The 14,818-nt window shown below is 36.8% G+C and overlaps 1 protein-coding gene across 1 annotated transcript; it reads left to right on the top strand.

The window, feature by feature from the left end:
- Window positions 1-1,063: 1,063 nt before the first annotated feature.
- On the top strand, window positions 1,064-9,210 carry LOC132161994 (receptor-like protein 54). Its single transcript, XM_088511447.1, has 3 exons — window positions 1,064-1,853; window positions 6,337-6,505; window positions 7,208-9,210. Exons 1-3 carry the CDS (start codon window positions 1,219-1,221, stop codon window positions 8,951-8,953), a joined length of 2,550 nt encoding a protein of 849 aa, XP_088367573.1. The 5' UTR covers window positions 1,064-1,218; the 3' UTR covers window positions 8,954-9,210.
- Window positions 9,211-14,818: the final 5,608 nt, after the last annotated feature.

Raw genomic sequence — 14,818 nt, 5'->3', positions numbered from 1 at the left:
TTTTACCCATGCATCAATATGACCCAAACTCGACACTCGACATAATGACTAACAATTTTTTACATAACACATGAACCCGACAATAACTCAATACAAAATTAAAGGGTTATGGTTGAGAAGTTTGACCCATTTAATTAAATGAGTCAGGTTATAGTTGATCTATATAGTCTTATATCATACCTTGACACGACCCAAAATGATACGCGACCACGAATTGTCGCCCCTAACTATAAGTCTGTCAAGTGGCAAGTATCTGAAGGACACCCTCATAGAGCTAGGTACACACATTCCTTTTCTCTTACTCTTTTTATTTGATTTTCTCTCAAATAACTATTTATCGACTTAAGTATCGGAGACTCAATCACCTCTAAAACTAATAGTCTTTGGTGATTTTTTGTTATTATTTTACAAATAACCAGTGGCTATGCTTCAACTGTTCAACATAGCTCATGACAGTATCTTCAGAAGTTGAATAATAATTCTTCTTTTCACAAACAAGAAGACCCCATTAAGTTAGACTTAGACCAGTATTTTGTTTTACTTAATAGACAACACAACCTAGATTTAATATGTACAATGAACAAAGAATAAAAATATAATAACAATTTCAACAAGGTTTGCTTCCATACTATTTATTTTTGTGGGGGAGGTCCACATGCATACACGTACGTATAGATCACTTTAATTGCCCCAAGTCAAGGAAATGTCCAACGGCAACATCGCCGGGCAGCCGGCGGAGACTGGAACAATTAAGGAAGGGGACCCATGAGAAACGTGTGCTTCTGGAAACGCGTTTCATTGCTTTTTGAAAAGTCAAGAAACCCACGAACTTTCTTACCGCCATCCACGCCCATCAGCAGCTCCTCAACTATCTGCATTTTTCGTTCCAATTGAAGCAGAGCTAGCCTTCAGCCTTGGCTGCATCTTCTTCTACCTCCTACGTAGCCTCCAGTCAAGAAACCCACGAATTTTCTTACCGCCATCCACGCCCATCAGCAGCTCCTCAACTATCTACATTTTTCGTTCCAATTGAAGCAGAGCTAGCCTTCAGCCTTGGCTGCATCTTCTTCTACCTCCTACGTAGCCTCCCGCGACAATTTCGTCTGGTTTTATAGGCCCAAAAGCTCATGTTCATCGGCCTTCCTCTCCTCATGAATCATTGATTTCATCACCTCTTCAATTTCATATTGTTTGGGTGTCTCTTCTTACAGCCTCAAAATGAAAATTTCATTCTTTTCATGGCTTTTCTTGATGCCCATATATTCACTTCTCCTCCACTTTTGTATCTCTGTGGCATTTGGTCAAACTCTTGGCGATCAGCAATCCTTGATGCTCCAATTGAAGAAGAGCCTCCTCTTCGACAGTGATCGGCCCACAAAATTGGTGCACTGGAATCAAAGTGTGGATTGCTGTTTGTGGGAAGGTGTAACCTGCAGCGATGGGCGTGTCACTGGTCTCGACCTGAACCGTGAATCCATCTCCGGTACACTTGACAATGCCAGTAGCCTCCTCTTCTCTCTACAGGATCTCCAATCTCTTGACTTGAGTTACAATTCACTGGAAGGAAGTATTCCAATTTATCTGTTTTCCCTTCCATCACTGCTGCAATTACAACTTTCTAATAACCAATTTTCTGGCCAACTCAATGAATTTCCAAACGTTTTTTCTTCCCTGCTTGACACCCTTGATTTGAGTAGCAACAACTTGGAAGGGCCAATACCCATGTCTGTTTTTGAGCTCAAAGGTCTTAAGATCCTCTCACTTTCTTCAAACAACTTTAACGGCTCCTTTTGTTGTGCAAAAGGTCGCGAATCTCTCACACAATCAATCAAGCGGAACAAACGTGATATAATGTTTAAAGAAAAATAAACAACAATAACAACAAGAACACAAGATTTACGTGGTTCGGCAACTTGCCTACATCCACGGTGCAACAGTAGAGAGATTTCACTTATTCAAAAGGGGAGACACAAAAGAGTATTAAAACACTCACAAACCCAAATCCCCAAATACACCCAATTTCTTCCTCACACTCAAAACAATACTGGTTCTTCCTAATTTCTGTAGAGCAATACAAATTTTTCAATCTCTTACAGAAAAAACCAGCACACTCTCTCGACTCCTCCCTTGCAGTAAAACCAATGGATATTTAAAACCATATTGTACAAGAAGTCAAAAACAATGGCTTGCTCCTTTTGTTGACAAATGAAGAAATGATGAAGGAGATAATGTAGTTGCTTCTTTTGTTGACAAAAGGAATTCTAAAGAGTTAATGCAAACTTTTCAACAATTTGACTTCATTGTTGGAGAAGGCTTCATACGGTGTAATTGGAGAAGAAGAGCATGACAAGTTTGACCAAGAGACAAAGTCTTTCCTTTTTGTCTACTATGAGCCAATTTTTCAACAATTCTCCACCTTGGCGAATATTCTCTACTTCACTGTTGCACTCCCAATTTGCTTCAAATCTTCACGATATTGGCTAAGCTCAAACAATGTTTGAACTTAGCTCCAGTAACCACTTTGGTTAGCATATCTGCAGGATTATCTGCAGTTCCAATCTTTTGAAGAAGAATGTCTCCTTCTTCCATAATTTCACGAACAAAATGGAAACGGACATCGATGTGTTTTGTTCGAGCATGATGAACTTGGTTCTTCGCCAAATGAATAGCACTCTGACTATCACACAAAACTTTCACATGCTTCTGAAGAATACCCAAGTCCTCAATCAAACCATGTAACCAAATTGCCTCCTTTATGGCATCAGCAACTGCCATATATTCAGCTTCAGTAGTCGACAAAGCAACTGTAGTTTGCAAAGTTGACCTCCAGCTAACTGGTCCTCCTGCTAGTGTAAAGACATAACCTGTTGTAGATCGTCTTTTATCCAAATCACCAGCATAGTCCGAATCCACATAACCAACTAAAATTTTATCAAGTCCATTCTGAACTCGTTCAAACTTCAAACCAACATCTATAGTACCCAGAATATACCGTAGAATCCACTTTGCTGCTTGCCAGTGCCCTTTTCCTGGATCATGCATATATCTGCTCACCATACTGACTGCTTGCGAAATGTCAGGCCTCGTACACACCATAGCATACATCAAGCTACCCACCAAATTTGCATATGGAACATGAGTCATGTGATCATGTTCCTCATCTGTACTCGGAGACATAGCGGCGCTAAGCTTGAAGTGCGGCGCTAATGGAGTAGTTGTAGGTTTGGTATTATCATCCATACCAAAACGCTTCAAAACCTTCTTCAAGTATTGTTTTTGAGTTAGGCAAACAATACCTTTCAACCTCTCTCGAGTAATCTCCATACCAAGAATCTTCTTGGCTTCTCCAAGGTCTTTCATTTCAAACTCATTTTTCAACTGAGCCTTCAACCTATCAATCTCCACAATACTTTTACATGCAATTAACATATCATCAACATATAAAAGTAAATAAATGAAAGTACCGTCTTGTAGCTTGCGAAAATACACACAGTGATCAAATTGGCTTCTTGTGTACTTTTGACCCATCATAAACTGATCAAATCGCTTATACCACTGTCTAGGAGATTGCTTCAAACCATACAGCGATCTGTTCAGTTTGCAGACCAAATTTTCTTTACCAGCATCTTTGAACCCATCTGGCTGAGTCATATAAATATCTTCTTCTAGGTCTCCATGCAAGAAAGCAGTTTTCACATCTAGCTGCACTAGCTCAAGATCAAACTGTGCAACCAAAGCCAATAAAACACGTATGGAAGAGTGTTTAACAACTGGAGAAAACACCTCGTTATAGTCAATACCTTCCTTCTGAGCGTAACCCTTGGCTACCAATCTGGCTTTGAAACGAATGCCATCTTGCTCTGTAGAACCCTCCTTCTTGGTGTATACCCACTTGCACCCAATTGCCTTCTTTCCTTTTGGTAGTTGAACCACCTCCCAAGTTTGATTCTTGTAAAGAGACTGCATCTCCTCACTCATGGCTTCCTTCCACCTAGCTTTCTCTGAGTTGCCAATTGCCTCTTTGTAGGTTAAAGGAATATCATCTTCGGTAATTGGTAGTGCATAAGCTACTGTGTCAGTATACCGAGCTGGCTTCCTTATTTCTCGCCTTGGTCTACTGACTGCAATAGAGTCTGGTTGCTCTAGAGACCTTTGGGTTGGGATCTCTTCTTCAAATTCATTTGAAAACTCCTCTTCGGTCTCAAGTGGGAAGTTTATCTGTTCAGATTGCACAGATACTTTTGGAACCTCAAGCTCCACCTGCTGCGTAGTGTTTCCTGTAGAATGATCAGATTCTTCAATTTGAGAATTCTCCACCTTGCATTTTCTGACCATTTCATCTTCATTGAAAGTTACATCTCGGCTAAGAATAACTTTCTTCAACTCGGGACACCAGAGTCTGTATCCCTTCACACCTGTGCTAAATCCCAAGAATACAGCTTTCTTGGCTCGCGGATCCAACTTGCTATCTTTGACATGGAAATATGCTGGGCAACCAAAAACATGCAATTTATTATAATCATTAGCCGGTTTACCTGACCACACTTCAGTAGGAGTTTTTCCATCAATTGCAGCAGCTGGCAACCTATTTATAAGGTGACATGCATAATTCACAGCCTCAGCCCAAAAACTCTTGCCCAATCCGGCATTGGACAACATACATCGTACCTTCTCCAGAATAGTACGGTTCATGCGTTCTGCCACCCCATTCTGTTGCGGAGTCCTACTGACCGTGAAGTGTCTGACAATCCCTTCATCCTGGCATATCTTCAAAAAAGGATCCGATGTGTACTCACCGCCATTATCTGACCTCAGTCTTTTAATTTTTCTGCCAGTTTGAGTTTCGATCATTTTCTTCCATGTCAAGAAAATTCCCAAGACTTCATCTTTATGCTTCATGCTGTACACCCAAATTTTCCTAGAAAAATCATCAACAAAGGTAACAAAATAATGTTTACCTCCCAATGATGGAACCTTCGTAGGTCCCCATACATCTGTGTGAACATAATCAAGAGTCCCTTTTGTGTTGTGAATTGCTGTGCCAAACTTGACTCTTGTCTGCTTGCCCAGAATGCAATGTTCACAGAATCCAAATTTGCCTGTTGTGGCACCATCCAACAGACCTTGCTTTGCTAACCCTTGCAAAGCCTTCTCACCTGCATGACCCAATTTCATATGCCATAATTTATTTCTATCAGGGATTACCTTTTTAGAGTTGTCAGAAATTGTGGCAGCTGCTCCTATAATGGTAGTCCCTTGCAGATGATACAAATTATTTTGTCGAGCAGCTTTCATCACCACTAGTGCACCAGAAATCACTTTCATGATTCCATTCTCCATAGTGATTTTGTAGCCTTTCGAATCAAGAGCACCCAAAGAAATCAGATTTTTCTTCATGTCCGGTACATACCGAACTTCTTTCAAAACTCTAGCTGTTCCATCATGCAACTTCAACCGGATTCTTCCTATCCCTTTCGTCTTACAGGCGACGTCATTTCCCATAAGAACTACTCCACCATCAATCAAATCCAAACTAGAAAACCATTCCTTGTTTGGACAAATATGAAAGGTACAAGCTGAATCCATTATCCACCCTTCTGAATGGCAATCAAAAGATGCTCCAGCCAAAGCAACATCTGAATCTGAATCTTCAATTTTCGTGCTCACCACATTAGCTTTATGCTCCTTGCCCTTAGCTTGTATTCTAGGACAATCCTTCTTCCAGTGACCTTTCTGACGACAAAACGCACATTCATCCTTCGCAAGAAATTTCCTGTCTGATGAAGTGCCTCTTTTCCTTGAAGCAGAACGGTTCCTACCCAAGGGTTTCTTACTTTCAGATCTGCCTCTTACTGTCAAGGCCCCTGACGTTCCACTGTGTGCCTGCTTATCCTTCCTTCGATACTCATCGTTCGTTAGTGCATTAGATACATCATCAAATTTAAGCGTATCTTTACCATACATTAAAGTAGTAGCAAGATGTTCATATGTATCCGGAAGCGAATTAATCAACACCACAGCTTTATCTTCATCATCAATTTTAACATCTAAATTTTGCAAATCAGCAAGTATTTTATTGAGATTATTCAAATGCTCTGGCATAGAAGTACCTTCAACATACCTGAAGCCGAAAAACTTCCTCTTCAAATAGAGCTTATTTTCGATGCCCTTGGTCATATACTTGTCCTCCAGCTTGTTCCACAACTCCTTTGCCATAGATTCCTTCATAACAAAATACTTCTGATCCTTTGCAAGACAGAGCCTGATTGTTCCACAAGCTTGACGATTAAGCTTTTTCCAATCTGCTTCTGACATCTCCTCTGGCTTGTCCTCCAGAGTCACATCAAGTTCTTGTTGCGCCAAGACATCCATAACTTCGCATTGCCACATGCCGAAGTTATTTCGTCCATCAAACTTTTCAACATCGAATTTTGCATTCGAGACAACAGATCTCACCACAGGTGCAGGTCCACCAGATTTCGAAGTTAATTCCTCCGTCATCGTGGTATTCCAAATTTTTCAATAAAACACTAAATCACCCAAACAATTGCCTAGGTTGAAACCCAAAGCTCTGATACCAATTTGTTGTGCAAAAGGTCGCGAATCTCTCACACAATCAATCAAGCGGAACAAACGTGATATAATGTTTAAAGAAAAATAAACAACAATAACAACAAGAACACAAGATTTACGTGGTTCGGCAACTTGCCTACATCCACGGTGCAACAGTAGAGAGATTTCACTTATTCAAAAGGGGAGACACAAAAGAGTATTAAAACACTCACAAACCCAAATCCCCAAATACACCCAATTTCTTCCTCACACTCAAAACAATACTGGTTCTTCCTAATTTCTGTAGAGCAATACAAATTTTTCAATCTCTTACAGAAAAAACCAGCACACTCTCTCGACTCCTCCCTTGCAGTAAAACCAATGGATATTTAAAACCATATTGTACAAGAAGTCAAAAACAATGGCTTGCTCCTTTTGTTGACAAATGAAGAAATGATGAAGGAGATAATGTAGTTGCTTCTTTTGTTGACAAAAGGAATTCTAAAGAGTTAATGCAAACTTTTCAACAATTTGACTTCATTGTTGGAGAAGGCTTCATACGGTGTAATTGGAGAAGAAGAGCATGACAAGTTTGACCAAGAGACAAAGTCTTTCCTTTTTGTCTACTATGAGCCAATTTTTCAACACCTTTCAGCCTAATATGATTCAGAAGTTGACAAGTCTTTCATATCTTGATCTTTCACACAACAGCTTATCGATTGAATATGATGAAACTAATTTTTCGTTATCCTCCCTTCCCTGGTTATGGACATTCAACTTGGCTTCTAACAAGTTGAAAACATTTCCTGTTTTTTTGAGAAATCAATCTGAATTACTTCATCTAGACCTTTCTGGCAACGAGATTCAGGGGGAGATACCCAGTTGGATTTGGGGATTTCGTAATCTTTACGAATTGAATCTTTCTCATAATTATTTGGAGAGTCTAGATTTGCCTTTACTCAACATGTCTTTTGTGACTATCCTAGACCTTCACTCCAATCAGCTCCAAGGGCAGCTCTCGGTTCTCCCATCATATGCTAAATACTTGGATTTTTCGGAGAATAACTTCAGCTCTGTCATACCAGCAAGCATCGGTAACTCCCTTACCTACGCTAATTTCTTCTCTATATCGAGCAATAAATTTTATGGGAGTATTCCTGGTTCATTATGCAATGCTACACATCTTCTTGCTCTAGATTTGTCTGATAATTTACTGAGTGGCCCGGTTCTCCAGTGCTTAATTGAGATGAGTCCTAGGGTGTTGAATCTAAGGAAAAACAATCTCACTGGCTCAATTCCTAATACGTTTCCAAGCAATTGTGGCTTACTAACTTTAAATCTCAATGGAAACCAACTAGAAGGAAAGCTACCTAATTCTCTAGCCAATTGCACATCTTTGGAAATTTTAGACCTTGGGAACAACAACATTGAGGATGCCTTCCCGTGTTACTTGAAGAAGATAGCCACGATGGGAGTCCTTATTTTGCGATCTAACAAATTTTACGGGCCCATTGATTGCTTAGAGCCTAGTGCCGCTTGGCCAAATCTTCAAATTGCGGACCTAGCTTCCAACAATTTTGTTGGTAAGTTTCAAATAAAATCCTTTTCTAGCTGGAAGGCAATGATGGAAGAGGAAAAAATGACTTCTCAGCTCAATTACCTTCAATATGAAGTTTTGCCTTGGGATATTTATTATCAAAATAAGGTTACACTTACCTTCAAAGGTCTACAGGCGGAGCTGGTGAAGATTCTAACTATCTTCACCTCCATTGACTTCTCATGCAACAATTTTGAGGGGCCTATACTTGCAGAAATTGGAGAACTCAAATCACTATATATCTTCAACCTGTCTCATAATTCTTTCGATGGCCAAATCCCACAATCTCTAGGAGAATTGGCTTATCTTGAGTCATTGGACTTATCAAGCAACAAGCTTACTGGTGAGATTCCTGTCCAACTTGCAGATGGTCTTATTTTCCTATCAGTCCTTAACCTTTCGTTCAATCAATTGGTGGGAAAGATTCCACAAATAAAGCAATTTGCTACATTCTCAGAAACTTCCTATGAAGGGAATATAGGATTATGTGATTTTCCTTTGAAAAAAAAATGCACACATGAAGAGCCATCATCACCTCCAACACCTGAAGAAACTCATTCGAATTTTGAGAATGCAATTGACTGGAACTTTTTAAGTGCTGAATTAGGATATGTTTTTGGTTTTGCAATGGTTATTGGGCCTCTTATGTTTTGGAAGAGATGGAGGATATGCTACTACAAACATGTTGATGACATATTTTTCAAGATGTTCCCTCGACTTTATATTAAAATAGAAAATCGCCAAAAACGAGCACACAGAAATAATGGACGGCGAGCACACATAAATCAAGGGCGGAGGCATTAGTGATTGACATGATGAGCAATGCAATCAGGTTTGACATTTTTTTGTTTCTTTCTGATATATATATATTGGATGCGAATGTTGTCTTAAGTAAGTTTGTAATCATCAATTTATATAATATATTGAATAGTTTTCTGATATTAGATCCGCAAGTGACTTATGAGACGCTTATGGGAAGTGGAAGCAAAACTGACCTTTGTTGTCGGACTTGCCTTGATCACTTTTGTATGTTTGTTTTTAGCTTTTATTTTAAGATTTGAATAAATGACCCTATTTTCATATAAGACTAAATTTACACTTCTTTTTTTTTTTTTTTTTATTCCTTTTTGTTCTTTTGAAGTTTTCTTTGGATTTTATATCTATATCCTTCATTGAGGACCAGGATTTTTTTATAGAGGAATGTTAGGTTTTTTCCTTGTGTTTTCCTAGTCCTTGTTCTAAATTTTTTTTTTTCTTAGTATATATTGGAGGTCATTGGTGTTGCTAGATCACTTCCAAGCTTGCTCCCAACACAACTAATCTGTTTTCAATTGAAATGTCCACTTAACTCTCATGTCTTTCTTTTTTAGGATAAAGCAAGGGCTAATCAAGAATGCTCCCACTTGACACTTATGTCATCCACAAAAGTAACCAGCAAATCTATTAATAACAACTAGTCAAACAAAAAAAATAAACATCATAAATAACAGTGTCCAGTGGCAATGGATCAGTTGTGACACAGACCGAGATCCTCTTCTTTTCAACTTGAGAGGAACCGGTTAGTTGTAATGTGGGAGTAAAATGGCTCAACCAAAAAATAAAATTACTAACCATTTGTGGAGCAAACACGTGGGTTGGAATTAATGATGTGGGTACTTTTAATGTTGCTCGAATTTTTAACCATTTGTGTAGCAAATATACAAGAGCTTCTATGGTGTCTACTAGCCTAACAAGTGGGCGAATTCTACCAAAGACGTGTTTGGACTAATGAGACTTATAAAAATTATTTCATATTTATTATTCAAATTACTAATAATATGGATAACAAAACTACTGAAGATGTTTGTTTATCGACAACAAAATATTTTTCTAAGTGGAGGGAAATGGTGGCTGATGAAGAAAACGCCCAGACTGAGCGTATTCGCCACAAATTTGAAGCTTTATCTGTGTATGTTTATTATCAAGATGTTGCAACAGTTACCACCAAAGGTCAACAGATGGAGTTCGTGAAGAGTTACGACTTCATCCCATTGAATTTTCATGCAATAATTTTGAGGGGCCAATACCTGAAGAACTAGGAGAACTCAAATTGTTACATATTTTCAACTTGTTTGGCCAAATTCCACAATTTCTAGGAAAATTGATTTATCTTGAGTTATTGGATTTGTGAAGCAACAAGTTTACTGGTGAGATTCATGTCCAACTTGCAAATGGTTTTATTTTTCTATCGGTCCTTAACCTTTCATTCAATCAATTGGTGGGAAAGATTCCACACAGCGAGCAATTTGCTACATTCTCGGAAACTTCCTATTTCCTATAAAGGGAACGTAGGATTATATGGTTTTCCTTTGAAAGAAAAATGCACACACAAAAGCCGAGATCATCACCTCCAGCACATGAAGAAACTCATTCAATTTTTGAAAATGCAATTAACTGAAACTTTTTAAGTGTTTAATTGGGATTTGTTTTTGGCTTTGGGGTTGTTGTCGGGCCTCTTATGTTTTGGAAGAGACGAAGTATATGTTATCACAAATTTGCTGATGAATTTTTTTGGGGAAAATTCACTTTACCCTCATAAAGTTTCAGGGCTTTTTTAATTCGAACCTCAATGTTTAAAAATTGGCAATGTACCTCCTTAATGTTTCAAAATTTTCAATTCAGACCCCCTATTACTAATTTTCGTCTAATTTGACGAAAATCATCCCACGTGTGTCTCACGTGGGATTTTGATGCCCTCTATTCTAATTTTGTCCTCATTAAAACCTATAAAATTACGTAATTACCCTCAATTGAGGACAAAATTAGAATAGAGGGCATCAAAATCCCACGTGAGACACACGCGGGATGATTTTCGTCCAATCAGACGAAAATTAGTAACAGAGGGTCTGAATTGAAAATTTTTGAAACATTAAGGGGGTACATTGCCAATTTTTAAACATTAGAATTCGAATTGAAAAACTCCTGAAACTTTATAGGGGTAAAGTGAATTTAACCCAATTTTTTTTCAAGATGTTCTCTCAACAATATATTAAAATAGAAGATCGCCAAAGATGAGTACACAGGAAACAAGGACAATGAGCACACAGAAACCAAGGGCAAAAGCAGTAGTCATAGAACTGAGGAGCATGAAGTAGGGTTTTACTCTCTCTTTTTTGGTTTAAATACAAATTAAAAAAAAAAACCATTCAATTGGATGTGAATGTTGTCTTAAGTGAGTTTTGTAATTATCAATCTATATGTATTATTGAAATATTTTTGTGATACTAGATTTGCAGGTGACTTTATAAGAAGCCCATGTGATGTGGAAGCAAGACTTGACCCATGCTGTCACACTTGCCTTTATCACTGTTGTCTGTTTGTAATCAGCTTTTGCTGTAAAATTTGTATCAAATGAAGCTATTTTCATATATAACTAGTTTTAAATGTTTTTTAGTCCTTTTTGTTCACCTAAATTGCCATTCGGACCATTATATATAATATAGAGCCCATTAATTTGAGTTATAGATCGAGATTATTCACTTAATTTGTAAAGCTGCAAAAACTAATTTTGAGGGGTATAATTTGGAAATATCATAACCTCAAAGAGAAGAATACAAAACAAAATGGTAATTTATAGGACGACCCCCTCACCCCCCCACCCAAAAAAAAAAAAAAAACCATGTGAAAAGTGACATTTTAGTGGAAGTAGCAAAGGAAACGTGGACGTAGGGGCCGGGATTCCTTAGGGTAGAAAGGACGAAATGAGTGCCAGGTGTTGCACAATCCTCTGCTCTAAATTTAGGCAATCGAAAATGAAGGCCGAGAGCTTGACTTAGACGAAATTGGAAAGCAGTCAACTGCCCCTGCACCACTCTTCCATGTGATGTTATTGAATGGATAACTCCAAAATTAAACCGCTTCCTTTTTTTCTTTTTTCTTTTTCTTTTTTTTTTTTTCTTTTTTTTATCTTTTGGTTTTGAAAAATGGTCTAATGCCACGTAAATATGAAAATAATTTTGATATTTTTGAAAGAAATTTATGTTTGGAGTTATTTTTTATTTTATTTTTTGTTACAAAGAAAAAAACTTCCCACAAAAAGCATTTTTTCGAATATTTATAATCAATTCATTGTATTTAGGTGGAGTTGTTTATTACTACGCATCACTTAGTATATGGAGAACGGATTATATGCTAAAAAGCGAAGGGTATATGTCCATAATATATTAAAATTGAGATTTTTTTTTTTTTCCGAAAAAAATCAATTCAATCTAAGAAACTAACATTTAACATTAGAAAATACTGTTCTCACATTCATTTTCAACCAATCATATAATTTTTTATATATGTTCCCATGAAAATCAGTAGGATAAGTTTCCTCCCACTCAAATGGGAATAGACGAATAGCATTCTCCCCATTAAGTGAAATGGAGAGCAATCATTTCATTTCATTTCATTTCATGGTTATAATTTAATAGTATAAATAATGCAACATTATAAATATGTTGACAAACTAATAAAGCAAAATTATTTATGCCGTTAGATACATCACCATTATGCTACTAATATTACCATTATCATCATCAACATAGAACATGGGAAATAAAGAAAAACAATTTAATGATTTCAAGCAAAAAGAACCCATATTTCATTTCGTCTAGAGACTCAAGACAACTCCAATATACCACTTCTTCTCTTGTTGGAGTTCCTACAATTCCACAAATTTCTTACAAATTTATTTGCAAAAAATTCATATAAACCAATTTCTAAATAAGATATTTTATGCAATTGATATATGTCACTTCTATAAATTGATTTCACTTCACGAGAATCACTTTTTATTTATTAATATTATTAAAAAAATATGTGAGAATAATATGTTATTTTTTAAAAAACCTCAATCTCCGCAATCTAATTTGTAAGAAATTTTTTTATTTTTTACAAAGAAAAACGAAAAAATTAACAACATTAATTACTTCCCAAAAACACAAAGGCATGTCGTACATTAAAACACGAAAATAATGGGGATGTGATGTGAATGGAGTAACATTGCATACCCACATGAAGAACATTCTTGGTTTTCTTAGGTGAAACTGCAGCAGTGGGAGATCAGAGAGAGAGAGAGATCGATCGAGCAAGAAGAACCAGTGAAACTCAGGATGGATAGCGCTACAGAACAGAAGAATCAAAACCCATCAAGAATAGCCAATAGCCAAGGCCGTACGTCCATGGCGCTATCCCTCCTGAGCTTAACAGACTCTTCCATACTTGTGGAAGCCCTTAATTCGGAGTGAGCCTTGAAGGAGCTCTGTGGAAATGGTGGAGTAGAGGGGTTGGGAAGAGAAGTGGTATTTATAGAAGCAAGAGAAGAGAACGTGGGTAAATGCAGACAATTAGAGAAACATGGAGGGGGATCTTTCCTGTAGCCATGGAAAGCTTGACTATAAATGCTTCCTGATTTGACAATGTGATTATGTGAGTGCGACTGTGCGAGCGGGGTGGGTGGTGGGTGGGTGCGTTTGTTTTTTTACGTGCATTTCTGTGTATGCTGTCTGTCTTTTTAATGCCCTTGCCGACTACGTTTACTATACACTCCAATTCTACGTATGCATGTATTCTGCTCACAAGGGACCATATTCCTTTTCAATATTACATCTTTGTCCAAGCTTCTTCTTTTTTATTTTTTATTTTTTATTTAAAAAAAAAAAATTACATTTACCCCATTTAACTACATTATAATGTTCCCTCAATTTACCATTGGTGTTGTAATACATCCTACAAGCTAGCTATTATTAGAGTTGCAATGTTTTCTTTCTCGAAAATAATAAAAACACTTAAAATAACAAAAATGAAAAATATTCAAACAAAAATTTATGAAAATGTAGATTTGAGGTACTTTTATCATTTTAAATTGCGAAAGAAAGAGATTGCAATCTCAATAGTAAATTGAGTACATTGAAAAAATTGAAATATTGAGGAAACATTGTAAATATATATAGAGTTGTAATTAGAGGAAAGTAAATGCATTCCACCTGTCCTCTAAAATTAGAGGGCAAACTTGTTATTTTATATATATATATATTTTTTTGACAATTTTACCCTCTAATTTTAGAGGACCGACTCCTCTTCAGTTCAAATGGAGTGGAGAGGTCCTCTGGCCCCCCACCCAGTCTTTTTGGCCTCATTCTATTTGATGGTTTAAGAAACTCTACCATTCTTTTGCTTCATGATTACTTCTCTTTTTCTCATTAATCTTTGGGTTAATGATTAATATTGTGCATGGTGTATCTTAACCACTTCAATTTAAAAAAAAAAAAAAAAAAAAAAAAAAAAAGCATATCTATGATAGGTCATTTGCATTTCACTTATCATGAATTCTCTTATTAATTAGAACATTATTGAACTTTAATCAATAAAATTATTTTATTTATTATTTTTTGTAATATAATAAAAGAGTTTGTTGTCCTAAGAACTATTCTTACACTTCTAATGAAAAAACAAATAAATCTACCACCTTTATCCTAAGGGAAAACAGAAGAACACATGAGCTATTACAATTCATTAGAGATACCAAAATTGCCTCAACATGTATAAATGTTAAACTCTCCTTGGCCCTATTAAATTGGATGCAAGATTCCACTAGAGATTTGAAATTATTATTATTATTTTTAACAAACTGGCGTTCATAAAATA

The sequence above is a fragment of the Corylus avellana genome, chromosome 10, assembly GCF_965113065.1.
Source record: "Corylus avellana chromosome 10, dhCorAvel1.hap1.2, whole genome shotgun sequence".
NCBI lineage: Eukaryota > Viridiplantae > Streptophyta > Magnoliopsida > Fagales > Betulaceae > Corylus > Corylus avellana.
The sequence above is the reverse complement of the archived record's forward strand: the minus strand, read 5'-3'. Positions and strand labels throughout refer to the sequence as shown.

What these genes read in the sequence shown, in the direction of transcription:
- LOC132161994 (XM_088511447.1), top strand. Translation starts at nt 1,219, where the DNA reads ATGAAAATTTCATTCTTTTCATGGCTTTTCTTGATGCCCATATATTCA. An exon ending in CGGAACAAACGTGATATAAT is followed by an intron (nt 1,854 to 6,336) that starts GTTTAAAGAAAA and finishes CTTGTCCTCCAG; the next exon opens with AGTCACATCAAGTTCTTGTT. An exon ending in TTAATTCCTCCGTCATCGTG is followed by an intron (nt 6,506 to 7,207) that starts GTATTCCAAATT and finishes AACACCTTTCAG; the next exon opens with CCTAATATGATTCAGAAGTT.